We start from the raw sequence: 26,882 nt of genomic DNA on the forward strand, positions 1-26,882 counted from the left end.
AATGTTAGTGGTCTGACCACTAGAGACGCCATTTAGGTAGTTGTTTGATCACTTGACCTCTGGCACTAGTGGCTTTGGTTGCTAAGCCACTTTTGCTTGAAAAATTTTATATGCCACACCAAAATACTTGAAAAAATTTACTAAATATGTTTTACATGTAAAATATTTTATTTCAAAACAAAGGGAGAGTAGGTATGCATTTGGCAATTGTTGAAAAAAGTTTTGTTCTTTGTCTTAATTTTTTTGCAAATAATTTAGCTTTTAGTAGCACGATTAATTTCATCACAAAAAATATTAACATAAAAGGTACCAAAAAGTATATATTTTGATATGTATTATACAAATAAGTTATCAAAAATAAGGATTTAGATATACAGTCCCTTTTATGAATTAAAAAAGAAAAACGAAAAATATTGTTCTTAATTGATTTGGTTTGGTTATACGATGGACTAAATAAACACTTTTAAAATTTTTTTTTTTTATACAAGATAGAATTCTACTCTAGTCTAAAGACTTGAACCTCGACTCTTACCCCTCACACCTCACAAGCATTTATACTTTTAGAATGATCATCGCACTAAAGGTTTACGATAAATAAACACCTATTAAAAGCCCCTCTTCACGTCATATCTATGGAATTATAGGGGGAAAAAAAAAAACCTACAAAAGGGAAAAATGATAAAAAAATTATAAAATGGAATTTGAAGGAGTGTAATAATGTAAAAAAAAAAAAAAAAATAGTGAATAACCTCCAAAAGCATCGAAGATCCTCCTTTGCCTTGGTCCACCACCTCAAAATTCAGGAAGCAGGTGCCAAAAAAGACCCTAAGGCCTAAGCTCCCTCTCTCTCTCTCTCTCTTCAGTCTTAAACAAAAACATACACAGAGAGAGAGAAAGAGACAGAGATTTAAAACAAACCCCCAAAAAAGAAAAAAGAAACTCACAGACCATCACAACGCAGAACATAAAATAGCAGCAACCTCCGGCCACTCCACCCTCTCAGGTAATCCTCCTCCTCTCTGTTATTTTCTTTATTTAAAAAAGAAAAAGAAATATTGCTTTTTTTTTTTTTTTAATTAGCTTTCCAATTTTGAACCCATTCCTCTCTTTCACCAACTTCCCAACAAAATGTCAGATCTTGATTTCCAAAGAAACTACTTTTTTTCCCTTTTTAAAAAAAAAACAAGTCTTGTGGAAAATGAATTCCCACTTTAGTAGCCCCAAAATACGTGAGTTTAGTGTTAATGAAGAATAGGTGAATGGGAAACTTCTTCAAATGTATAATCTGCTGGTTTTTTTTTTTTTTTGGAATTTTCTATCTGTGGATCCGTGCTGTGAATGCCTGATTCTCCGCTTTTTCTCTCATTCGCTGTCACTTAGATATTAACGTTTTTCATAGATACCCCCAAATAAAAAATAAAAAAAGATTTTTTTTTTAAATTTTTTTTCCTCTGTTTGGTTGCTCAGAAAATGTAGGAAAACTGGGAAGAAATTTAAAATTTTTTTTTTTTTTAATGGATTTCTGAATGTTAGGGTTTTCTTGTTGTTCAGGACTCAAATGTTGCCACTTTATTGAGCCTTGTACGAGGTAAGTTTTGTACATAATACATTTTTCGAAAATTTTAATTTTAATTTTTTTGTTTTTGTTTTTGTTTTCTTAAGGAAATAGCATTTGATATATGTTTAGAATGAGGTTTTGTTAGGTGTGGTGGATGCTTCTTGCTGAGACCTACTACTTGTAGGTTTTAGTGGTAAAAATAAGAAATGGCAGAACCGAACTCGGTAGATGTGATTCTGGAATTTCTGCAAAGAAATCGGTTTACGAGAGCCGAGGCAGCTTTGCGCAGTGAGCTCAGCAATCATCCTGATTTGAATGGTTTGCTTCAGAAGCTTACGATTGGAGATAAAGATAAGAGCTCGGGTAATATGGTAGAGGAGGATAATGGGGAAAAACTGGTAGTGGAAAGTCAAGGGTCGTCTCGGGATAGTCTTGAAGTTTCGAAGGAATTAATTGTGAAAGAGATAGAGTGTGGGACTGGTAGAAATGGGTCTGAGAGCAAATGGAAGAATGCTGCTTCAACTGGTGATCGGAACAAGAATAATGAAGTGGCTGGGACAAGTGATAAGAACTTTAGTTTCCTGAAAGGTTCAGAGGACACCGTGCTTGATTTGTATTCGTGGAAGTTCAATCCTAGTAATGGTCCTGCTGGAGCTTATCAGAATGATGGTGGTAGTAGTACTAATACTAGTAGCTTTTCGGAGCTTCTGAAATCAGAACAACCAAGGTATCGAACGAGTGACGTTCCTGATGCTGGTAAAGTCCCTGTGAAGCCAAGAAGTGAGGAGCCCACAAATTTGTGGCTTGGAAGCACTAGCAAAGGTATTGTGGAAGCCAAGCATGAGAGGATCCAAACAAGTGAGCCCAAAGAACCTGTTCAGCAACATAAGACCAGTAGCACATACTTCATAGGAAACATTTCAGATAATCCATGGTCAAGAAGTGAGGATCCCACAAATTCATCTTCTGATACTTGGAAAGATTGTTCTGTCAAGACTGTTTTTCCATTCTCTAAGGGGGCTGTGTCAACCAGTTATGATAATGCTGTTGTCGTTGACAAAAAAGAAGGCAAGAAAAAGTCAGAAATGAGTGATATCAGGGCAGCAATAAAAGACCAGGTGGATGAGGTGGGAAGAGCTCTGTACTTTGTCAAGTCACAAGGGGTTCCAGAGCAAAAGACTATCAGCAGCTTGAGTTTTCCTTTTGCATCTGAGAATCAGAAGGAAGAGTTTCCTAGGTTGCCACCTGTTAAACTTAAGTCGGAGGACAAGTCATTGAATGTTAATTGGGAGGAAAAGTTTGAACGGGATGGACCTGCTGCAAAACTCAGCGGTGCTGATAACCCCCTCCTTATAGGGTCATACCTGGATGTTCCTGTCGGACAAGAGATAAACTCTGCAGGTGAGCCCATATGATGGATACGATAATATGATTTCTTAGCTTACAAATCTGGTGTGTCTTTGTTATGGAATTGAACTAGGTAGTTGATTATTTGGGTTTCATTGCCTTAGTGTACAACCTACTTTTTACATCTCTGAACTTGCCATTTCTAGTTCTACCTAGTCATCATATTTATTTCATTTTCTTTTTCATGTTTCTAGTGTTGATCTATCTGTTTAGGCCCTTGTGCTTGTAGCTAACTATTACTTCTTGAGCTAGTTAGATGTATTCAACTTATCATAATCAGCATTATTGTTGTATTGAAAATCTCCTTGTGTAAAGCAGTAGCCATTTCAAGTCATTGGTGGCTACAGCAGTGGCCAGTGAGGTTGAGGTGTAGTGTTAGCCTTCAGTTAATAAACTGTTTAGATGTATGATTAATGAAAGGAAAAGGAATTCATTTACCAATCCACCCTCAAAAGGATTTGGCAGAATTGGAAAATGATTGTTATTTGATTTATGGGGTTTGTCAGAAGTTTATCATTTTAATTTAAAAAAGAGATGCTGTCTTGCTCTGCTTTTTTACAAGATTGTTCAACCGTATTCTCTATTATTGTTTTTACCATTTTCTTTTAATTCGTTTTCAATAATAATGTTTTATGATTTTTATCATGAATAGATAATTTATTGTATATGGAAATATGCTTTAAACTGGTGAACTTATTTAAAAGAATGTTGTTTCTTTTATTTTGCATGTTTATGAATAATATATGCTGAAACATTGTAAGCATGAGACCCAGGTTTTGCTGTCTGTGGATCAAGGAGCTAAGTTTCGTAAAGCTTCAATTGAAACTACTCAACTTGTTTTTGTTTCTCAGGAAAATTCAATGGTTTCCACAGAGTAGTTCAACCTCTATAATGTTATGTAGTTATTGTCTAATTGTCTGATAAACTTGCTAATCTGTCTATTTCTGTAAAATTTATGCTATGATTGCTCATTCATGTTGAGATGACATTAAGTATTAGCCTAAGCTGTCCTCTCAGAAATTTATGGAATATTTTGCCATTATACATTGTCATAGTTCTTTACTTGAAACACATGACAGAAAGTGCACATCTGTGCCTGCTTTGCTTATAGACTCTCAAAATTTGTATGTAAGTAAATGAATGCAATAATTTTATGCATTGCATTGTATATTACATAGTTTGAACTTTTTTTTTTTTAATATAAATTTTTTGACATACTATATTTGTCATTACTCGTTACACACTTACCCTCCTCCATGTTTAATAGGGGAAGTGCTATTTGGGTCCGTTTGGATTGAGTTTATTGTTGCTGAAACTGAAAACACTGTAGCAAAATAATTTTTACATGTGTAAATAGTGTCGTGGGACCCATTTTTAATGAAAAAGTTGCTAAAAAGTAGAATTTGTGGGTCCGTGAACAGTGCACAAATACACTGTTCACGGTTGACTTGGTCAAATAGTGCGGCTGGGAAAAAAAAAAAAAAAAAAAAAAAATCAGAAAACGCAGCCCAGGATTCAGCGGAAAACGCTGAATCCAAATGGGCACTTTGAGCTATAGCTTACTAGCAATAAGCATGAAATTAGGTTTTGTAACATATTTATGAGCATTGCCATCCACTTCCTTTATAGGCATTACCATTGATCTGAAATATTTCTTTTCCATGCGGGTCAAACCACATACCAAATGAATTGTTATGAAGTGTTGGTGGGTTATAGTGAATTTGAAATCTAATCACACTGTATCAACCCCACCTCTTCTCTTATTTTTGTATTTGAATGTTCTTGTACCTTTGTGTAAATGTCACATTATTAGCCTAGTGGCCCTAGCCTGTGATTCTGCTTTTACACATGGTTTTTCTTGTATTTTTTTTTTCTACTTATAAAATTTTGGTTTAATTGCAGAAAGCCACCCTAAACTATGGGGTACTTGCACTTTGCACCCCAAAATATGAAAACCTGCGGCAATCACTACCCCAACTATAACAAGTCTTGCAAATAACATTCTGTTGTTGAATTGAAGGTTAAATTAACATGCATGTGCAAGTCACGTGACACTCTTAGAAACTAAATTTAATGATTTTTCCCTCCAACAATTTAAACGACTAAAATACCTTACAAATTTCCTAAATGGACTAAAAATTACTCCTTATGGATTGTCTTCCAGCACAGGTTTGATTTCCCTCAAAAGTCCTTAACTCTCTCTCAATCCCAATCTGGAACTGTCTGCCCATTGCCCTCCCCCCCCCCCCCCCCCCCCCCACACGGCGGGTCTTATGTTGTTTGACCTGTTCCATGCTGGTGAAACTTGATACTGAAGAGGACCAACAAGATGTCATCATTAGTGAGATTTTTTAAATAAGAGTTTCATCCCTCAAAGGGCTTGGTGTAGTTAGAATGGAACTCTAGGGTCGTGTGGTTGTGATGAGACTTTAGTTGGAAGAACAAGAGGTGTTTAAGCTTGCTGTGGCTCAGCTCAGAGGGGTTGAGGTAGGAGAGTACTTAGTATGCCCCAGAGAGTTCGGTGGAGGGCATGAAAGCCCCAATAAAAAGGTCTTTCTTTCTGACCTTCTTCATGTCAAAGAGCACAGGAAAGCCGTTGGTGTCCAGTAACACAATGGCGTTTGGGTTGGAAGCTATTAAAGGACTGGGTGGCAGGAATGTTGGCTCTGAAAATTGTTACTTCAAAATTCATCACGGCCTTGGTTATAAAAATAATCAAATCAGTCTTTGATCAGATCAATGAATTATGAAAGGGACACCATAGTGTCTACCTGCCTTGTCAATCACTTCTAGTTTTGTATATTCAATATTTGGTTGAGGGTATTATGCCATTTTATAAATCTATATGCCAATGGGTCATCTCTATGTTTTATTTTTTGGGTTCATGATAATGGCATCCCTTCGATGTCTTTAGTAGATTTTATTAATTTCCTTTGTTGTGATCTGTATTCTTTGAAGGGGGTCTGTTTATACCTATTTATTTACACCCAAAAAAAAAAAAAATCAAGTTAGGGGAGAAAATGTATTTTCTTCTTATTTTTCCAAACCTGAATATGAAGAACAAGCCTTTTAGTCTTTTAACCGGCTGGAGGGGTACATCACTAAATTTAGTTTTTGGAGTGTCACCTGACTTGCACATGACCGTTAACTTTAACCATCAATTGGACAGCAAGGTGTTATTTGCAGGATTTGTTAAATTGGGATGGTGATTCCAAGTTTTCATAGTTTGCCGTGCAAAGTGCAAGTAACCCTATAGTTTAGGGTGGTTTTCTGCAATTAACCCTAAAATTTTCATTTATATAAAAGATAATGTTGCAAAATTTTCTTAATGATGACTATCAAATTCTTCCCTAATTCTTCAATTTCTGAACCTTGTGATTGGGCATTATTTTATCTATTTTATGCATATTCATTATACATTATGTGCTAAATTTTATGTAAATTGTTGAAATATGGAAGCTTATGTCATTGGTCTGGCTGGTTGTATTTCATTTTAAAATCCAAATTATAATACATTCTTTTGGGTACAGATGTGTGCCTGTATGTCACATTGCAGATAAAATCTGTTGATTTCTTGTCATCTCTCATTAAGATGGGTTGTGGTGAAGCCTGTATTCTTATTTATTTTGAGTGGTTGCATTGTTTAAGCAATCATGCTTGATCACTTAGCCTTGAGATCTGTTGAATTTATCTGAAACAGGTCCCAATTATTTGGTTTTATCAAATTCTTTTTAATCACTTGGTTTTGAATTTCCGATCCTTCTTTCCCCTTTCCTCCTTGTATTTTCTTTTCTTTTTTATTTCCTTTATGATTAGCAAAGAATTATCAATGTCTGATCCTGGTTTTATCATTTAATTATCTCCGTTTATGTATCTTTTTGCATAGTTAACTACAAGTTCTGATTAATGATCAGGTGGCAAAAGGATTGCAGGAGGTAGTTGGCTATCTGTAAGTCAGGGAATTGCAGAGGATACATCTGATCTGGTTTCTGGTTTTGCAACTGTTGGTGATGGATTAAGTGAATCTATTGACTATCCAAATGAGTATTGGGACTCTGATGAGTACGATGACGATGATGATGTTGGATATATGAGACAACCTATTGAGGATGAGGCCTGGTTTCTGGCTCATGAAATTGATTATCCAAGTGACAACGAAAAGGGCACAGGGCATGGCAGTGTTCCAGATCCACAGGAAAGAGCTCCAACGAAAGATGAGGATGATGATCAATCTTTTGCTGAGGAGGATTCTTACTTCTCTGGTGAGCAATATTTTCAAGCAAAAAATGTTGAACCAGTTACAGCTTCAGATGATCCTATAGGGCTGTCAGTGACTGAAATGTATGGGAGGACTGGTGAGAATGATTTAATTGCTCAATATGATGGACAGTTGATGGATGAAGAGGAACTGAATTTGATGCGTGCAGAACCTGTCTGGCAGGGCTTTGTGACTCAGACGAATGAACTCATCATGTTAGGGGATGGGAAAGTTATGAATGAGTGTGGGAGGTCGCGGCTAGATGATATTTGCATGGATGATGATCAGCATGGTTCAGTTAGATCAATTGGTGTAGGAATCAACAGCGATGCTGCAGATATGGGTAGTGAAGTGCGGGAAAGTTTAGTTGGAGGTAGTAGTGAAGGGGATCTAGAATACTTCCGTGATCATGATGTTGGAATTGGTGGGTCTAGACATCATCATCATGACTCAGAAAAAAAATATATTGATAGATCAAGCAGGGATAAAAAGAAAAGTAGCAATCAAGAGGCCAATAAGTATGTAGTTGGGAATGATAAGGGTGTAAGTATGCAGATGAAGAGTCACACTGATGGATTTTCATTTCCCCCACCATTGAGGGATGGGCAGTTGGTGCATACAGGCTCTAGTAAATCTTTATGGTCAAACAAGTGCAGTGCTATCATCAGTGATGAAACTGATGAGCGTCTTAATGCTTTGGTGGGATCTGATGATATGCTTGCTTCATGGAAGCGGAAAAGCAGTGATTCTTCACCTGCCAAAAGTTCCAGGGATGAAGAAAATAATGCTACAGCTGCGAGATCCACAGATTCTAGTCCCTCAACACTGTCTAATTATGGTTATGCTGAAAGAGAGCATGTAAAACGAGAAGAGGAAAAAACTGGAACTGCAAGGGAGGAAGATCCAGCGGCATCACTTGAGGATGAAGAGGCAGCTGCTGTGCAAGAGCAAGTAAGGCAGATAAAAGCTCAGGAGGAGGAGTTTGAGACCTTTAACCTCAAGATTGTGCATAGGAAAAACAGGCACGTGCTTTCCTATTTTTTCATCTTTCTGCTGGTTGTTTTATTTTCATGGACTTGATATGCTGCTATTTACGTCTAAATCAAATATTGGAATATCTTATTACTTTGAAAACTGTGGTATTATGCTCTTTATTTATTTATTTTCTTTAGAGTTAGATTGGTATTAGTTTTTTTTTTTGGGTAGATTTAGATTAATAATCTCTCTCTCTCTCTCTCTCTCTCTCTCTCTCTCTCGACTAAATATCTACAGTATCCTAAAATCTCTGTGATGATAATCAGTCCTTGTTACTGGTTTATGTCTGATTATGCCTTACAGCTCAAACCTTGATTCCAACTTCTTTCTATATCATTAACTTAAGAAAACAAATTACTGAAAGCAAGCATAGCATATCACTGGTTACATACAAGGGTAGTTACTGTCAATTAAACTGAGATAGAGGTATTTGATTTCTTTTCCCTTGTACACTCCTTGTGCACTAGGGTGTCCCCTTTTTATCAATATATCTTATTACTTATCAAAAAAAAAAAAGAATTAGATGGACATTTCCAAGTTATTTTTTCGAGCTTATAGATTGGCTGATCATATAACTATTAACGTGTTCTAGGTGATTTTTGACGATGATCTCTAGCTCAAATGGTGCCTCTTCCCTCTATAGGAATTGAGTGGAGGGTCAAGTTAACTTACCAATAAAAAAAAACCTATGATTCTTGGTGATCCTCTTTTCTTGAGTATGCAGTGATTTTTATTATGCCTCCTACATTTTCTTTTTCATATATTTTTTGTAAGCCTTTAATGTAAAAGCACTTGTGGTTAGCTAAATTACATTTTGATGATTGAATTAGCAAATATAATTAATTAAATATATATAATTCATCAAAAGAAATTTTTTTTTTTTTGATAAGTTTTAGGGCAACGTGAAACCTTCCATATACGCCGTGAAACCGCTAACATGACTAGCATGTCTAGCAAGATTATGAACAGAGTTGCCTTGTCTACGGGTATAGGATAAAGTAACTGCGTAAAAGGTTTCTGCAATAGTCTTGGCTTCAGCAATCAGGTGGCCAAACGAGGTGAAAGATTCTTCTTCACTTCTAAGAGCATTGTTCACAATTTCTAAATCACCCTCAAGTATAATAGAGGGAAACCCACAATCATTGGCAAGTTGAAGAGCATGAACAGCCGCTAAGCTCTCCACAGCTTCAATCGAGGATAGAGGAGGCATCTTATCTACCATTGACGCTAATACTAGTCCCAAGTGGTTTCGAATAACAACCTCCACTCCCGCTTCACCTTATTTTAAAAAATAGAGCACCATCGTAGTTCACCTTAACTATAGGTTCAAGAAGAGGATGCCAACGTACAACTCCAGAAGAGCTGATCTGGGGAACAATCGAAGGAATTGGAAGAGCATGAACAAACTCAATTAGTGCTGAGTTTGCTTGCGTAGTAACCTAGGAAATCGGGAAAGCTTCATCATTAGTTCTCAACTGGTTTCTCTGAAACCATATGGTCCAAGCCAGCGTTGCAAACTCATCAAGATGTTCCCCTAAGTCTATGACCTTCTGAATCGCCTCGACGAACCTAGAGAAGTGTTGAGTCCCACGAAAACTCCATTTGGCATTTGAATCCCATTCCACTGAGATACAAGGACAAGACCATAGTGCATGATTCACATCCTTTGGGACCTGGTGACATTGTTTGCAATCATCATCGGTTGGCACTTTTCTTCAAACTCGATTAGTTTTGGTAGGGATGGCGTTCTTGCAAGCTCTTCATAAGAAAATTTTGACCTTATTGGGAACCCTAAGACTCCAAATACTTATCCAAATACCAGGGTATAACTTTGAGGACCCCATCTGCATCTTGTTGGGCCAAGTCTAGGGTAAGAGACTTATAGCCAGTCTTGACAGTGTAAGTACCTGAAGAGGTTTTTTTTTTTATAAGTAAGAAAATTATATTAAAACCTCAGGAAAACAAAAGGACAAACAGAGAGTACAGAGGAGGAAACAAAAAAAGAAGAAGAAAAGTAGAAAACAAGAAAACAAGCGAAGCCAACAAAGAACTAATTACAAAGAAGAGAACTAAGAAACATAGGAATAGAATCACTAGAGGTGAGTCCCCAAGCCCTAGACCAATCAAAAAGAGAGCCACTAAAGTAAGCGAGTAGTTGGTCATCAGTTTTGTCCCTGTCCTCAAAAGTACGCCAGTTTCGCTCCCTCCAAATGCACCACATTAGGCACAACGGAGCTAGATTCCAAACTCTAGAAGAGTGCTTTCTGAGCCAGTTCCACCAGCCGAAAAGCGTATCTGCAATCGATTTTGGCAAGACCCAAGAAATCCCAAAAGATCTAAACACCAGGCTCCACAACTGAAAAGCTTTTCCACAATGAAGAAGCAAGTGATTCGCCGTCTCCCCATTACTATGGCACAAAATGCACCAATCAACAAAATCGAAGCCTCTACACCGCAGAATGTCCCCTGTAAGAATCTTTTCCCAAGCTACAGACCAGACAAAGAAGGAGACGTGCATAGGAGCCTTAACCTTCCAAACACCTTTCCAAGGAAAGATAATAGGCAAGGGACATCGAAGCTTATCATAGAACGATCGAACATCAAAATCCCCCTTCTTTGACAGATTCCAAATCATACGGTCTCTTTGCTCAAAAAGAGGTAAATTAGAACCCAGGGAATGAAGGAAATCATCCACAACACCCGACTCCCAATCATTCGAATTTCTAAGAAGGAGAACCTTCCAACTTCTCCGGGCCTCGATTCCCAGACGCTCGAGAGACGAGGCTACAGATGCCTCCTTATTAATAGCAATCCCATACACTACCGGGAAGGATAGGTGGAGAGGTAAGTCCCCACACCAATGATCCGTCCAAAACTTCACCCTATCCCCTGCCCCTACCTCGAATCGGATGTGTTTGGAAAACACCTCCCAACCTTTCCGGATACTTCTCCATAAACCACACCCATGAACACCCCCTGCCTAATTTGGACGACCAACCCCCCCACTCTTCCCCAAACTTCAAAGTTATAACCCTCCGCCAAAGACGAGTCTCCTCAACCCCAAACCGCCATAGCCATTTTCCTAGTAACGCTTTATTGAACGTAGTTAACTTCCTTATACCCAAACCACCATTAACCTTAGGAGCACACACCTTATCCCACCCCACCAAATGAATCTTCGAATCCCCCCACAAGAAGTCCCTCTGAATCTTCTCAATCTTATTAGCCACATGCGAGGGAATGGTAAAAAGGGATAAAAAGTAAGTAGGAAGGCTAGAAAGCGTACTCTTAAGCAGCGTCAACCTACCACCTTTAGATAAATACAACTTCTTCCACCCGGCCAATTTCCTCTGAAATTTCTCCAAGATAGGATTCCATATAGAAGGGGACTTATGGGAAGCCCCCAACGGCATACCAAGATAGGTCATAGGCAAAGACCCAATCCGACAACCTAGAATCTCTGCCAAGGCATGAACATTATTAACCTCCCCTATAGGAACCAACTCGCTCTTCGAGACATTAACCTTCAAACCAGTCATAGCCTGGAAACAAAGGAGAAGCATCCGCACATGAAGGATTTGCTCCACATCCGCATCACAGAATAGAATAGCATCGTCCGCAAACAGAAGATGCGAGACACATTCCCCTACACCCCGACTACCAACAGCTTGGAAACCTTTGATCAAGCCAGCACCTTCTACTCTTTTCAACATCCTACTCAAAACCTCCATCATAACCAAAAACAACATTGGTGATAGCGGGTCCCCTTGTCTTAGACCCCTCGTGCTCCCAAAAAAATCAGCTGGCGTCCTATTAATCAAAATAGAAAACTGGACAGTGGAGATACAAGTGCGAATCCATCTACACCATTTTTCCCCAAAGCCCATTCTCTTCAAAAGATCTAGAAGAGCCTCCCAATTCACATGATCGTAAGCTTTCTCAATGTCAAGCTTACAAATAACCCCCGGAATCTTGCTCTTAACACGACTATCAACACACTCATTAGCAATAAGAACTGAGTCAAGAATCTGTCTACCTCCCACAAAACTATTTTGAAACTCAGAAATCAGTTGATCTAATACCTGTTTCAACCTATTTGCCAAAACCTTCGACAAAATCTTGTACAAGCTCCCCACCAAGCTGATAGGCCTGAAGTCTCGAATATTAGAAGCATCATTTTTCTTAGGAATAAGAGCTATAAAGGTCGCATTCAGAGATTTCTCAAACTTACTATGATGATAGAACTCCTCAAAAATTGCTAGAACATCTCTTTCCACCACTCTCCAGCAATGGTGGAAAAAAGCCATAGAGAAACCATCTGGACCTGGAGCTTTATCTCCCCCCAACTCATTAAGAGCTAGAAGAATCTCCTCCTTCTCGAACCTCCTTTCAAGCCAACCCCTCTCCGACCCATCTATCTGATCAAACTCCAGACCTTCCACAAAGGGCTTCCACTCTTCTGACTCCTAGTACAAATTTTTATAAAAATGCACAACCTGAGCAGCCATCTCAGATTCCTCCTCATAGATCACCCCATCCACCTCCAAGAAACTCAGGTGATTATACCTTCTCCGGGAATTAGCCATCTTATGGAAGAATTTAGTGTTGTTATCTCCTTTCTTAATCAATAGCATCCTGGATTTCTGTCTCCAAGAGATTTCTTCCAATATAGGCAATCTTCAGGAAAAACATTGCTTAGTGGGATACTCTTTACCAGTTGAGCTTCCCGTCGTAGCTAGTAAACTTTCATCCCAACTACGAGTTTGGTGGTTGATCAAAGAACTCACTCTATCCGCAAAGAGGTCATCCACAACAAGAGATAAGACCCTTGGGTGATACTTCAAAGGTAGCCAAAAATTGCCCCAAATACTTGTAGATTCTCCATTACCTACTCTCCTTCTAGCCTCCCGCTTAAATACATCTCTTCCCTTAAGTATGCTCTTCCAAGCATATGAGCTTGATTGGAATCAAAGGCCTCCATGATGGAGCGATTAGGAAAGAATTTTGTTTTGAAAATCTAGTAGAAGAGAGAATTTTTATTGTGAAAAAGACAGCAAGCTTGCCTTGCTAACAGGGCATCATTGAACAATGACAAGTCCTTGAACCCCATGCGTCCCCCCCTTGATTTTGTTTTACACATCTCCGACCCCTTCACCTAATGAATCTTCCTCATATCACCCTTCTGTCTCCACCAAAATTTCCTGACAAGACTCAAGATCAGAGCAAAGCCTCAACGATAGTTTAAAGCAGCTCATAGTATATGTAGGTATGGCCTGAACCACCACTTTAATGAGGATTTCCCTTCCTGCTTGAGATAATAATTTCTCCTCCTAACCTTGTAACATCTTCTAAACCCTCTCTCTGATATAATCAAAACTTACCTTTTTACTTCTTCCAACTAGAGCTGGCAACCCCAATTACTTCTCATAGTTTCTAATTTTCCGAACACCCAAGGCATTTTTGATAAATTGTCTTCTTTCTTCGGAGGTGGATTTGCTGAAAAAGATAGTCGTCTTATTTTTATTTATGGTAAATTACAACTTACCAACCTGTGGTTTGGCCGAAATTTAAGTTGCTTATTTGTGATTTGAAATTTTACACTTTATCCACCTGAGGTTAGCTTAGTTATAGTTTTGTAATCCACCTCTGTTAAAAACAGGGTTAAAAATGTAATTTTGCTCTACTTTTATGTCTCTTTCTTCCCAAAAAAAAAAAAAAAAAAAAAAAAACGAGATCAAAAAGAATCCAGCGGAACACTTGCATCATGAGATTTTAAACTACAGGTAGGCAATTTAAATTTCGGTCAAATCTCAGGTGGGTAAATATCAAATTTCAAACCACAAATAGACGACTTAAATTTTGGTCAAACCACAGGTGGGTAAGTCGTAATTTGCCCTTTTATTTATCTTGTCCTGAATTGGAGCCATAAACATCCAAGATATCCAAGACTTTTTGATATTCTTGATGGGAAGATCTGCAAAATAAGAGACTATCCTTTGCAAAGAGATGGGTTAGGTGGTGGCCATTTCTACAAAGAGAGAAACCCCGAATGTCACCTTGTCTAGCAGCCTGGGAGATAAGACCATTCAAAACTTTTGTACATAGTAACAAGAGGGGGTTACCTTGCCTGATGCCCCTTGAAGGTCTAATCATACCTTTAGGTTCCCCATTGATTAAGATGGAATAAGAGTTTAAGATGGAATAAGAGACAGTAGTTACACATGTCATAACCAACGAAATCCATTTCTCTTTAAAGCCCATTCTTCTCATCATTGACTTTAAGAAAGGCCATTCAACTTTGTCGTAAGCTTTGCTCGTATCAAGTTTGTTAGCCATGAAACCATCATCCCTAGTATTATGGGGCTGTTTGGCACTGTCATTTAAACAATAGTTTTCAGTATTTAAATAATAATAACACTTTTGACACGTATTTTTATAACACTCAAACACGTATTTCCAAAACACTGAAAACTGAACAACAATACTTAAACACTGTTACCAAACGAGCCCTATGTTTTTGTAAGCTGTGTAGGGTCTCTAATGCAACCAAGGTATTGTCTGAAATCAGCTGGCTTTGGTAAAGGCGCTCTGATGCTTAGTGATAATATGGGGGAGTATTTTCTTCAACCGATTTGCCAAAACCTTCGAAAATTTTTTGTACAAAACATTGCAGAGACATGTTTAGGATGTTTAGGTTTTTGTACTTAGAAACATGTTCAGGATTTTTCATCTTTGGAATAAGAGTAACAAATGTGTGATTGAGATGAGGGGGGAGGGGAGCAAAATTAAGGAAATCAAGAATAGAGATTGTAACATCACTGCCTAACAATTGCCAACAGGCTTACCATCAGGGCTAGATTCTTTCAAGGGGGCCATCTGTCATATAGCATCATGAATTTCCCTAGCCATAAAGTCAGCAAAAAGCTTCCGGTTCATTTCAGGACTAATGAAACTGTGAATAGAGCCTAAAGTTTCCTCACAGTGGGTGGGGGATGCCGATGAAAAGAGATCATTGAAATAATTGATAAAGGAAGTTGAGACCTCCTCCATATTCGTACTCCAAACTCATGAACTAGTACGGATTAGTGCAATATGGTTTTTTCTATAACACTGGGTAGCTCAATAATGGAAATACTTTTGAGTGTTTATCACCATATGCTGCCCATAGAGACCTTGAATGTTGGAATCACATCTAGTTCTCTTTATCAAGGTCATTGAGTTCCATCCGAATACTTCTAACCTGATCATTAACCCTAGAATGGATAGCTACACTCTCGGCTTGGATCAATTCTCTCCTCTTCTTCGCCAACTCCCACCTAATATTCGGAAAGTGAGTCTGACTCCACTAAGCTAGAGCTTTAGAGCATTTCTCAATCTTATATGTTGTATGAGTTGCTGGATCATTAGTAGCTTGGGTAGACCATACAGCTTCCACAGTTTCTAAATATCGTTAGTAGCTTGGGTAGTTCATATAGCTTCCACAGTTTCTGAACATCCCTTGTCTGAAGCCACATCTTTTTGAAACGAAAGGGTTTCCTATAAGGGATAGGTTCCATCCCACTCGGTACCAAGAACTTGAGAGGAGATGGTGAACATTTGTACTAGCAAATCTAAGTAACCAATCATTATTTGCAAAAGCTTTATCCAAGCGTTCCCATACTGAATGACCATCCCTAAAATGTTTTTGCTAAGTGAACTGTGAGCCCAAATAGCCCAGGTCAAGGAATCCACATTCATCAATGATGTCTTTGAACAGCTGCATTTGAGTGACACTCCTATTTCCACTCCCCATCTTTTTAGAATTACTCACTAGTTCATTAAAATCCCTAGCACAAAGCCATGGTAAATTCAAACGGCTATTGAATTGTCGAAGCCTAGACCAAGCTTCCTGTCTTCTATGCGTTATGGTTTCTCCATAAAAGCTTGTAAATCGCCAAGCATCTTCCTTACCTTTGTTTATGATAGTCTATATGATATTTGGAGTAAGTCTCAATATCAAGCATGACCGAGTCTTTCCAAACGAGCACTAAATCCACTCCATGATTAATTCTAGGAACAAAGAACATATGCTCAAAATCTATTTTATGTTTAGCTTTTTTTAGCCTTCATTTGCCCATGTCTTGGCTATAAATACGACAAAGGGATCTTTAGCCTGTACAAAATCGACAAGCTCCCGCTCTGTATGTAGGTTCCCAAGCCCATGATAGTTCCATACTAAACAACTCATGGCCCTAGGCGGGGCTGCCTATCACCCTCCATCTCTTTAGATTGAGTAGTACCACTACAGAAAACTCCACAAAAAAATCCTGTTGGCATCACCCTCTATCTCCACCATCTCACCACTATCAAAACCCACATAGCAGCATCCATTAGTTTATAAGCAACAAATTACAGACCCTAACCCACAGACCCATATGCTAATTGATGCGGGTGACGCAAGAAAATTATTATTTAGTATTATTTATGTGTGTAAGTCAATTGTATTTTTATGTTTTAGGTCCTAGTAGTTTATTAGACTATTAGTATTTTAATTTGGAAGCAAAGTTATTTTTGTAATAAGGCAATTAGGGTTTCCTAGCCAATTAGAACTAGGATCTAGCAATCCTTTATAAGCAACTTATTGTATTCCTTGAGGAGATAGTTGATATTTTGATGAATGAAAAAATGGCCGTTTGGTCTCTTTTGGTCTGGTGTTGACTCCTAGTGGTTTCCTTGCTTGGTGCTGACTTCAAGCCAGGCCTAGGTGTTGACTTCTAGGTCATATCCCTTTATTTTATTGTTGTTTCAGTTTTGTTTTGGTTGTCTTGGGTCACTGATTGCACACCGTGCCACCTTCATTGCTCCGTCAATAGCCACCAACAGCAGCTCGCAACCTCCAAATACCAGCCGCAGCCCCACATCAAAACCAACCCCCACCTGTGCCACCAGGAAGACACCTACCTTCCATGTTGCCATCCAACTGCAATGTGAATCCTCCCCTCTGGTCTCATAAGGTAACAGTAACTAACCTTTAAAAAAAAAAAAAAACCCCAGCAAACTTCTGTTTAAACAACCTGGTACATTGTAATTTGTAACCCCAAACACAGTGTTTCACAACTTAACCTGACCCATCTGATTAAAAAAATGAGGCCCCCCTTCAAGTCAGCTTTTGACCCCACCCAAGCATCAAAAAAAGAAGAAAAGATCACAATAAACCTTGCCTGACCACCCAGCACAAATTACCATAAGAAAAAGAGAAAGCCAAGCCTCCCACACAGTCAGCCCTTTACCCAATTCCGAAAAGAAGTCAGATTAGCCCATTAAAACCAGAAGGCAGAAGCCAAACCGTGTGCATCAAGTGTTCTTCAACTTTCAATAGCAAGCTAGGCAGTCAAGATTCTTGTTCATTGAGCTGTGCTTCTATAATCCAAGGGATTTTTTCAACTGGATAAATGAGATGGAGCAATTCTTTTGAGCAAGAAAATTTTGCAAATAACATAAAAGTCAGTTATGCAAAAGTTGAAGTTAACAGGAGGAGTCCAACTTTTCTGGGTGATCTTGAATATCTCCGCTCTATAAGTATAAACCTGCCATTACTGCTTGGAAATATATGAAAAAAAATCTTTGTGATGAATATTTGTGACCATACTTTTGAGCTAAGTATATACCCCGAGCTCAGTGTGGTAATTTTCAAGATCGAAGTGATGGTATGAGGAAATGGAATAGCCAGCCAATTGCATGTTTTGAAGAAAATACGATGAAGTCTCATCTCATTTCATGTCCTCAGTGCACTCTTGAACAATCTACCTTTCGTCAAGACTTCAAAGAATTAAAGGAATTATTTGAAAAGCTCATGAAAGGTGTTCAAGACTTGGTTGCTCAGGTGAATCAAGTGAAGCCTCTGAGATTTTGGTAATGGAGAAACGTCAAGTAGCACTAGGGTCTTGATAAGCACCAACAAGTGTTGCTTTAACATGTGTGCAACAAGACAAACCTATTGAAGAGCAACAAGAAGAATAAAATTTTAGAGGATGCGCACGATGTGAAAGTTGACGTGGAAGTTAACGTTGTTGAATGTGCTACTGATCAATTCTCCATAATGCCTAAAGATCTACAACTTGGTGAAGTCGAAAAGGTTGATAACGCAGTGTTTCCAATGGATCAATATGAGAATGTGCTGATTCGACACATTGATTTTGTGATTCCAGAAGAGTTTGAAGTAAGTGTTGCTTGTTAGCATCCTAATCCCAATGCTTTAAAATTGAGGTTGAGTTTTCTCCTACTAGAGGGGAATGATGTAGGAGACGCAAGAAAATTTTTATCTAATATTATTTATGTTTGCAAGTCAATTATATTTTTATATTTAGGTCCTAGTAGTTTATTTGGCTGTTAGTATTTTAATATTTGGAAGCAAGGTTGGTTTTGTAATAAGGCAATTTGGTTTCTCACGCCAATTAGAACTAGGGTTTAGCAATCCTTTATAAGCAAACTATTGTACTCCTTAGGTGCTGACTCCTAGTTCATATCTTTAATATTTGGAATTAGTTGATATTTTGATGAATGAAAAAAATGGCCTTCTAGCTTTTTTGGTTTGGTGTTGACTCCAGTTCTACCCTAGGTGCTGACTCCTAGTGGATTTCTCGCTTGGTGTTGATTCCAAACCAGGCCTAGGTGTTGACTCCTAGGTCATATCCTTTTATTTTCTTGTATTTTAATTTTATTTTCAATTGTTATGGTTGTCTTGCGTCAATAATGGTGACCTTCTAATGATCGCTGGCAATGTGTTGCAGGTGGTGGTAGCTTTTAAGAGTGTGTGTGTGTGTATATATATGTATGTATGTATGTATGTATTTTTTTTTCGTTCATCTTTTCTTATGTATTCCATTTCATGGTATAACAGCTGGCTCACTGGTATTAATATCTTTGAAAATGTAGTATCTCCTTAATGCTTCATTTTTGTTTCTTGCGGGGCAAAATTTGTATAAAGTATTTCTTGTTAATGTAGTTTTGATTTGCAAGTTGTAACAACTGTAAGCATAATGTGGCATATGGTCAATTTGGCACTCATATTGCCCATAGCATATGCTGAGAACTTATTTTACCATCACTTAACCTGCAATCATTTCATGCTGCCAAAGCAAGCAGGCCTGCCAGTATGTGATTTTATCTCTTCCCTAACAGACTATCTAAACTTACTTTTCTGTTGCTCAGAACTGGCTTTGAGGAGGACAAGAACTTCCATGTTGTTTTAAATTCAGTCATAGCTGGCCGCTATCATGTTACTGAGTATCTTGGTTCAGCTGCATTCAGCAAAGCTATACAAGCACATGATCTGCATACGGGCTTGGATGTCTGTGTAAAAATTATAAAGAACAACAAGGATTTTTTTGATCAGAGCCTTGATGAGATAAAGCTTCTCAAGTATGTGAATAAGCATGATCCCGGTGACAAGTACCACATTCTTCGATTGTATGATTATTTCTATTATCGAGTAAGTGAAAATGTAATTCAACTTTCTATTATATTTCTTTTTAAATGTGTTATGAACTTTTACATTGGATTGCTGTTTGGTGCATGTCTGTGTACTAGGTAATTTAGATGTTAAATTAATTTGTATCTCCCTTCACTAAATCCAAATAAGAGTTCGCTGAAGTTATACAAGTACCTCACATTCCTGTAGGGTTATCTTCTAGATCTGGTTGTCAGATCCTGTCACAACCTACTTAATCCCTAATAATATCTTATTTGTTGTGAAGTAGGTCTTCAACCACTCGAGAAATTTAGGTAGCTTTTATCTTGTTGAATTTTTTCATGCAGTTGTCTGTGGATTTGTTATCAGGCTCCAAGTTCAGGGCTATTTGTCATTGTCTTCATGAGTGAATGTCTCTATGTCAAGTGTCTCTACTACAGATTTGTTGATTATAAATCATTCATGTTATCTATCAGAGGCAGCCATTATCTACCTTGGTGATATTCAAGTGGGCTGCAATATGGCATGCTTTTTCATAGATGATTTTTTCAAGGAAAAACTCAATTTCTGCTAATATATCTGGGTCTATCATATCTCTAGTGAGCTGCATCTGTCATATTTGGTCTTAGATGCTGATGTCCTACAAACGATTTTTCTATTGATGCTATAATGACGGGTAGCTAAGTCTCCCTTTATTTTTCAGGAGCATTTGTTAATAGTATGTGAACTTCTCAAGGCAAACTTATATGAGTTTCATAAATTTAATAGAGAGTCTGGAGGGGAAGTTTACTTCACAATGCCAAGATTGCAGGTTTGTGGGGGTATTTTTTTTTTTTTCTCCATAGCTTTTTATTTGTTGCAAGGCTTGCATATATACCCATTATTGTTGGATTTTGCAGTCAATTACCATTCAGTGTCTTGAGGCACTTCAGTTTTTGCACGGACTTGGCTTGATACATTGTGACTTGAAGCCTGAGAATATATTGGTGAAAAGTTACAGTAGATGTGAGGTGAAGGTCATTGATCTTGGTAGCAGTTGTTTTGAGACAGATCACCTCTGTTCCTACGTTCAATCCAGGTCTTATCGAGCCCCAGAAGTTATCTTGGGACTTTCATATGATAAGAAGATAGATGTATGGTCACTTGGCTGCATCTTGGCAGAACTTTGTACTGGCAATGTAAGTGTCATTCAACAAAACATGCACATATGTATGTATATTTGTTTTTTATTATATGGAGTCTAATTTACAAAATGTGCTAGATTTCATTTTACTGCCCCGAATTTATTAGTTTTGTTATTTTCATCTTGTAATTATTACCTCTACTACAGCGAATGACCTTTAGGTCAAATGGCATCTCTTGGTGTTTTGGTGTTTCCAATAGAGACATGTAGGGTTCAAATCTCTCTTCTCCCGCTTAAAATATATCAAAATTATTACCTCCACTGCATGTATAGCCTTAAAGATTGTTTTGAGCTTGTTTGGACCAACCAATTAACTTGGAATGCACTGGAACTTATATTTATGTGCTGAAATTACACTTTTGACCCTTAAAGTTTGGGGTTGTTTTCACAAATATGGATGGAATGACCGTTTTGAAAATGGAATAAAACTCGGAGGACCAAAATGAAAAAATATCTAATTTAAAAGACCTAAAACAACCCCAAACTTTAAGAGTCCAAAGTGTAATTTAGTCTATTTCTTATGAAAAAATTGTGAATCAAAAAGCAAACTGTCCTTTTTTTTTTTTATATAAAAAAAATTTATAAGTAATAAAATTTTTATTGAATGAGAGGAATATGAAATTGTATTTTTTGGCTATTGCATCTGACAGTCATTAAAACTGTTGTCAGCTAGAAGAATCCAGATTTCTTCACCTTTAAGTTAGTACCTTCTCAAGTAAGCCCAACCAAATTTATTTGTAAGTACAAATTTCTAATACCTAGCCTGCAAAATACAAATTCCTGAAGCCCCATTAAAATATAAACTTTTTGTTGATTTGATGAGCTCCGTTGGTTGCTGGACACCTTGTTACCTAGTTGCTGGAAATGGTTGAGGTGACTTATGGCCATGCCCTAATCAGTACTTGTGTTTGGCTGTCTGCATCATAATCAAACTCTTCAAAACAGGGTTTCAGTCATCACCTTTCTTTCCTTTGAGGCTTGTATTTTTTAATGCTTCATGTCTTTTGTTAAGACATTTGGCATTAACTTTATTAGATATTGACATGCAAAAACTAGCGAATGGTGCCTGTTTAATTACCTTTTCAATGCAATGCTAATGCTTTATGTTATTGTTATTACATTTTTACTGTCACAGAGGGCTGACAACCATGGGAATTTTTCCTGTGCCTTGATTGTTTTTCTGCATCAGTTGATGTGCATGATATATTGACCATTTTCCCCATTAATTTAACAGAGATTTATTGTGGTTGATTTTTTTCCCAATGAATTTTGCCTTGGTGTAGGTACTCTTCCAAAATGACTCGCCTGCAACATTACTTGCTCGAGTTATGGGAATTATAGCTCCCATTGATCAAAGCATGCTTGCCAAAGGACGGGATACATACAAATATTTTACCAAAAATCACATGCTTTATGAACGGAATCAGGTAAAAGTTGTATTTCTAGGATATTATCTTGTTTAGTTTCTAGAAATTGAATATTTATTACTTACCAAAAAAAGAAATTGAGTATTCGGCATTCTCCAATGCTGCTGATGCTAGTTATATGCTTGTAGAAGTATATATAGTGGAGAGGAACCAAGATTCGGTCTCTGACAAAAAAACCACTAACCAAAATGGACTGCAACATGCAGGCAACCAAGAAGCATGTTTTTGGGTGTACACAGGACCACATGCAATCACCCTCCCTCCTTTCTTTTCCCTCTCCTGGGCAGCTGGGAAAAAGCAGAAAATGCTTACATATTTGTGCTTGTATATTTATGTCTGTTAAACTATCGATTGTCCCAAAATATTAAGCTATTAGAAAATTGTGAATTTAATCACTTAACCATAGGTCAACACTCCCTAATGCGAGAGACGTAATAAGATTTTTATTTAGTATTATTTATGTTTGCAAGTCAATTTTATTTTTATGTTTTAGGTCCTAGTAGTTTATTAGGCTATTAGTATTTTAATTTGGAAGTAAGGTTATTTTTGTAATAAAGCAATTAGGGTTTCCTATCCAATTAAAACTAGGTTTAGCAATCCTTTATAAGCAGCCTATTATACTCCTTGAAGGGGATAGTTGATATTTTGATGAATGAAAAAAATGGCCGTTTGGTCTTTCTTTGGTCTGGTGTTGACTCCAGGTCCACCCTAGGTGTTGACTCCTAGTGGTTTTCCCGCTTGGTGCTAACTCCAAGTAAGGCTTAGTTGCTGACTCCTAGGTCATATCCTTTTATTTTCCTGTTGTCTTGTGTCCACTCGTTATACAAAGGCAATTTCAATTCTTGATACTTTTGCCAATGTCAAGTGTGATGTTGGACCTTGAGTATGATGCATTGGTTGTTGAGATGTTTCAAAATTTCTTTAAAATAATTAGGTTCAACCATCCACTTGCTATATTTTCAGCCATGGAAACAATTATGACTCTAATCATAGATGAAAGTGAAGAAATTTCCTTGGATCTTCTCAACTCACTTTTTCCTAGTGTTAGAAAGGAAAATCAGAATGTTTCACGTACTTTGTGGAAATTGGGGGAGCAAATAATCGTTAGGATTAATGCCTAGCTAGAAAAGATAATGACATCCACTCAAAAACTAAGTAGCAAGCTTGAGGGTGCACATGATTTGAAAATTGAAGTTGTTGAATGTACTTCTGATCAACCCTCCATGGTGCTTGAAGATCTACGTCTTGGTGAAGTCGAAGAGGTTAAAACCACAGTGCTTCCTATGGTTCATAAGGTACAAGATGAGATTATGTTGATTCCACACATTGATTTTGTGATTCCAAATGAGTTTGATGTGGTGGAATTCAAGATTTTTATTTTCTCTGTGCTCCCTAAGGTGATTCTAGACTTAAAGCAAGTGTTACTTGTTAGCATCCTAATCCTTCAATGCTTTAAAACTCAAGGTCGAGTTTTCTCCAACAAGAGGAGAATGATGTAGGAGATGCAAGAAGATTTTTATTTAATATTATTTATGTTTGCAAATCAATTGTATTTTTATGTTGTAGGTTCTAGTAGTTTATTAGGCTATTAGTATTTTGGAAGTAAGGTTATTTTTGTAATAAGTAAGGTTATTTTTGTAATAAGGCAATTATGGTTTCATAGCCAATTAGAACTATGATTTAGCAATCCTTTATAAGTAACAATAGGATATTTTGATGAATGAAAAAAATGGTTGTTTGGTCTTTCTTAGGTCTAGTGTTGACTCCATGTCCATCCTAGGTGCTGACTCCTAGTGGTTTTCCTGTTGTTTAGTTTTTGTTCTGGTTGTCCTGCATCACTCCCCCTAATATGTGGGCCTAACTCCCCCTTAATAAGTGGAGCCCAACACGTGAGATTTTTTAACATTTTAAATGAGAGGTAGATTGGAGACAAGGATTGAATTCAAGATCTCATATTTTGATACCATGTTAAATTACTGATTGTCCAAAAAGTTTAAACTATTAGGAAATGATGAATTTAATCACTAAACCATAATTCTAACAATGTTCTTTCACAATTTATTGCATGCATGGTATCCTTTTTTTTTAATAGGTAAATATTTGCTTACATAGCTACAAGGAATTGAATGTGTGATCTCACCCTCCATCTCTTGTATATGGAAGGATTTATGGTTCAGTCCAATGACCATTGGTATTGCATGTTAAGGACGTTATCTTTAAACACCCTACTGTCAAAATTGAATTCCTTTGCATTGTTCTTTGTCAAGTGGATCTCCTATAAAGCTTTGTATTCTTCTTGTTTGCATTCTCCTTTTCCATATATTTTGGCCAGACCTGCCAAGATTGTTAACAATGACATCTTTCCTTTATGTTACACTCTCACTGGCTTGGCTACATTGTGCATGATCATGACACATCATAGTCCAATTTCACTTGTGTGTGGAAATTAGATAGCAATCTAGGTACTTGTAGCTTGTGTTTTCATTTCTCAATGAATGATGGAGCTCCAGGAGTTATCTTCATGTCTTCTTTAGATATTAAGTTTATCCTTGGGTGGCACCTGCTTTGCTAATCGGCTTCCATCAGATGATGCCCTTCTCTTATTTTTGGCACTTCATAACTTGTTTATCTCGAGAATTTGGTTCATTTTGGTATTAGTAGATGAAGTGGCTGTACTTGTTATGAATTAGTTGAAATTACTTTTATGCCTTGAATTTTTAATAGAGTTAGAAATTAACTTTATCCCTTTACCTGTACTTGTGTTTAAATTGCTAAGGGCTATATATTTATCAAATGTATCCAACCATAAGCAGAATTTTTCCTACTTAACAGTTTTGATTGTTTATTCAACTGTAATTGCATCAATTTTAATTCATGGCTTGTATATGTGATGACAGAAATAGAATTCAGGTTTCTACTTCTTTAAATATTATTCAAATGCTTTTGGTCTTTTATTTATATGATATGGAACATAGTGCTATTCTACTATTCTCCAGGAAACAAACCGGCTGGAATACCTGATACCAAAAAAGACATCCTTAAGACACCGGTTGCCAATGGGAGATCAAGGCTTCATTGACTTTGTTGCTCATCTACTTGAGATAAACCCAAAAAAGCGGCCTTCAGCTTCAGAGGCTTTAAAGCACCCATGGCTATCATACCCATACGAACCTATATCATCTTGAGCCATTTGAAGATTTTTTTTGCTGGCAATGATATGCTGCAGGTGCCCTCGTGTTTGTGTTTGGGTGTCTTCTTAACAGGGGAAGGAGCCACTTTTATTTCTGGCTGAAATTGGTCGTCTGTTTTAGGGGGTCTTCAAAGAGAAATTGGCCCTTACATCTGTGCACAATGCATTGAAGGTTGTGTTTGGTTTTGTTGGTGATACCTATCTTTCCTTCCCCTTGCCAAGTTGTAATTCCAACTAACCATAATCAAGAATGTAATTTTGCACGCTCTCTGTATTCTTGGGGGTGCTTTGTTTGATCTGGTGGAAGAAATCTTAAAAATCGTGTTGTACATGATGTGTGATCATTCTTTTAGGTTATCTAGTAATATTTTGTGGAATAGTTTTCCATCCAATTTTGACTGTTTCATGACACAATTTGCTGCATTATATCATGTATGAGGCTTACACTGACAATGTGCTCGTCAATCAACATGATGCTTTTCCGCAGCAGCGCAATCTATCGTTAGTTTATTTCCTGTTCCTTTTGGGGGTCTACCTTTTCTTTTTCTGGCTGCCTGCCATTGTTAGCTTGCTATCCAATTTTGATTGTTTCATGACTCAATTTGCTACATTATATTATCTGTGAATCAACACTGCTTTTCTGTAGCGGCAATCATTCTTGGTTTACCCCTTTTATTTGCCGTTCTTTTGGCAGCATGCTGTGGTTGCATTTGAGGTTAAATAGTTGTATTTTACCCAGTTGGGCTGGGGTGATACTTTCGAAAAAAAAATTTAATCTCAAATCGTAAAAATTTGTACATGTAAATCACAAATTTATATATATATATATATATATATATGTTGGATTCTTTTGGTAAATTGAGTGGTTTATGCTTGGTCAAGGGGAATGGAGTTGATACTGAAGAGGCGTCCTCTTTAACAGCAGCAATACAATCTCAATAAACTAATCTTCTACTATCCTCAAACCCCGTGGATGCTCTTCGTTGTAACTCGCTGAAACCAGCATTCTGGCTCTAGATTCATTTGTTGGCCTTATAACTCCAATATCTCTAGTGCTGTAAAAATAGGAGTAGGAGGTGCTAGCTACTTTTGCCTTTTCATCTAATGGAGGTTTTATAGATTCATGAGGTCTTTACGAACATGGATTTTTAAGAGAACCATCCCTTCACCTTGTCAAATAATCGATCTCCCATGGTAAATATCAAGGAAAGGATTGTTAGACTTGGGAGCTATTAGCCAACTCCTTTTGGAATACTCTCTTCCCAAATGCACCACTCAAACACTGTCCCTTTCAATGCTCCAATCTTGCTATACACAGGAATCTCAATCTCTCATAATGGTTCCAAACCTTTCAAATTCGAAGCAATGTGGACCT

The 26,882-nt window shown here is 37.4% G+C and overlaps 1 protein-coding gene across 2 annotated transcripts; it reads left to right on the forward strand.

Annotated features, from left to right (window-relative positions):
- Positions 1–809: 809 nt before the first annotated feature.
- LOC126702275 (uncharacterized) lies at positions 810–25,899 on the forward strand. 2 transcript variants are annotated; one of them, XM_050400945.1, is made up of 9 exons: positions 810–1,003; positions 1,552–1,588; positions 1,688–2,959; positions 6,880–8,245; positions 19,449–19,728; positions 20,411–20,518; positions 20,607–20,885; positions 22,174–22,317; positions 25,314–25,899. In XM_050400945.1, the coding sequence occupies exons 3-9, from the start codon at positions 1,765–1,767 to the stop codon at positions 25,500–25,502; spliced, it is 3,561 nt and encodes a 1,186-aa protein (XP_050256902.1). In that variant the 5' UTR covers positions 810–1,003; positions 1,552–1,588; positions 1,688–1,764; the 3' UTR covers positions 25,503–25,899. The 2 variants fall into 2 exon arrangements, with proteins under 2 accessions (XP_050256902.1, XP_050256903.1); XM_050400946.1 differs by having other exon boundaries at positions 1,704–2,959.
- The last annotated feature ends 983 nt before the right edge of the window (positions 25,900–26,882 follow it).

Source organism: Quercus robur, chromosome 10, assembly GCF_932294415.1.
Source record: "Quercus robur chromosome 10, dhQueRobu3.1, whole genome shotgun sequence".
NCBI lineage: Eukaryota > Viridiplantae > Streptophyta > Magnoliopsida > Fagales > Fagaceae > Quercus > Quercus robur.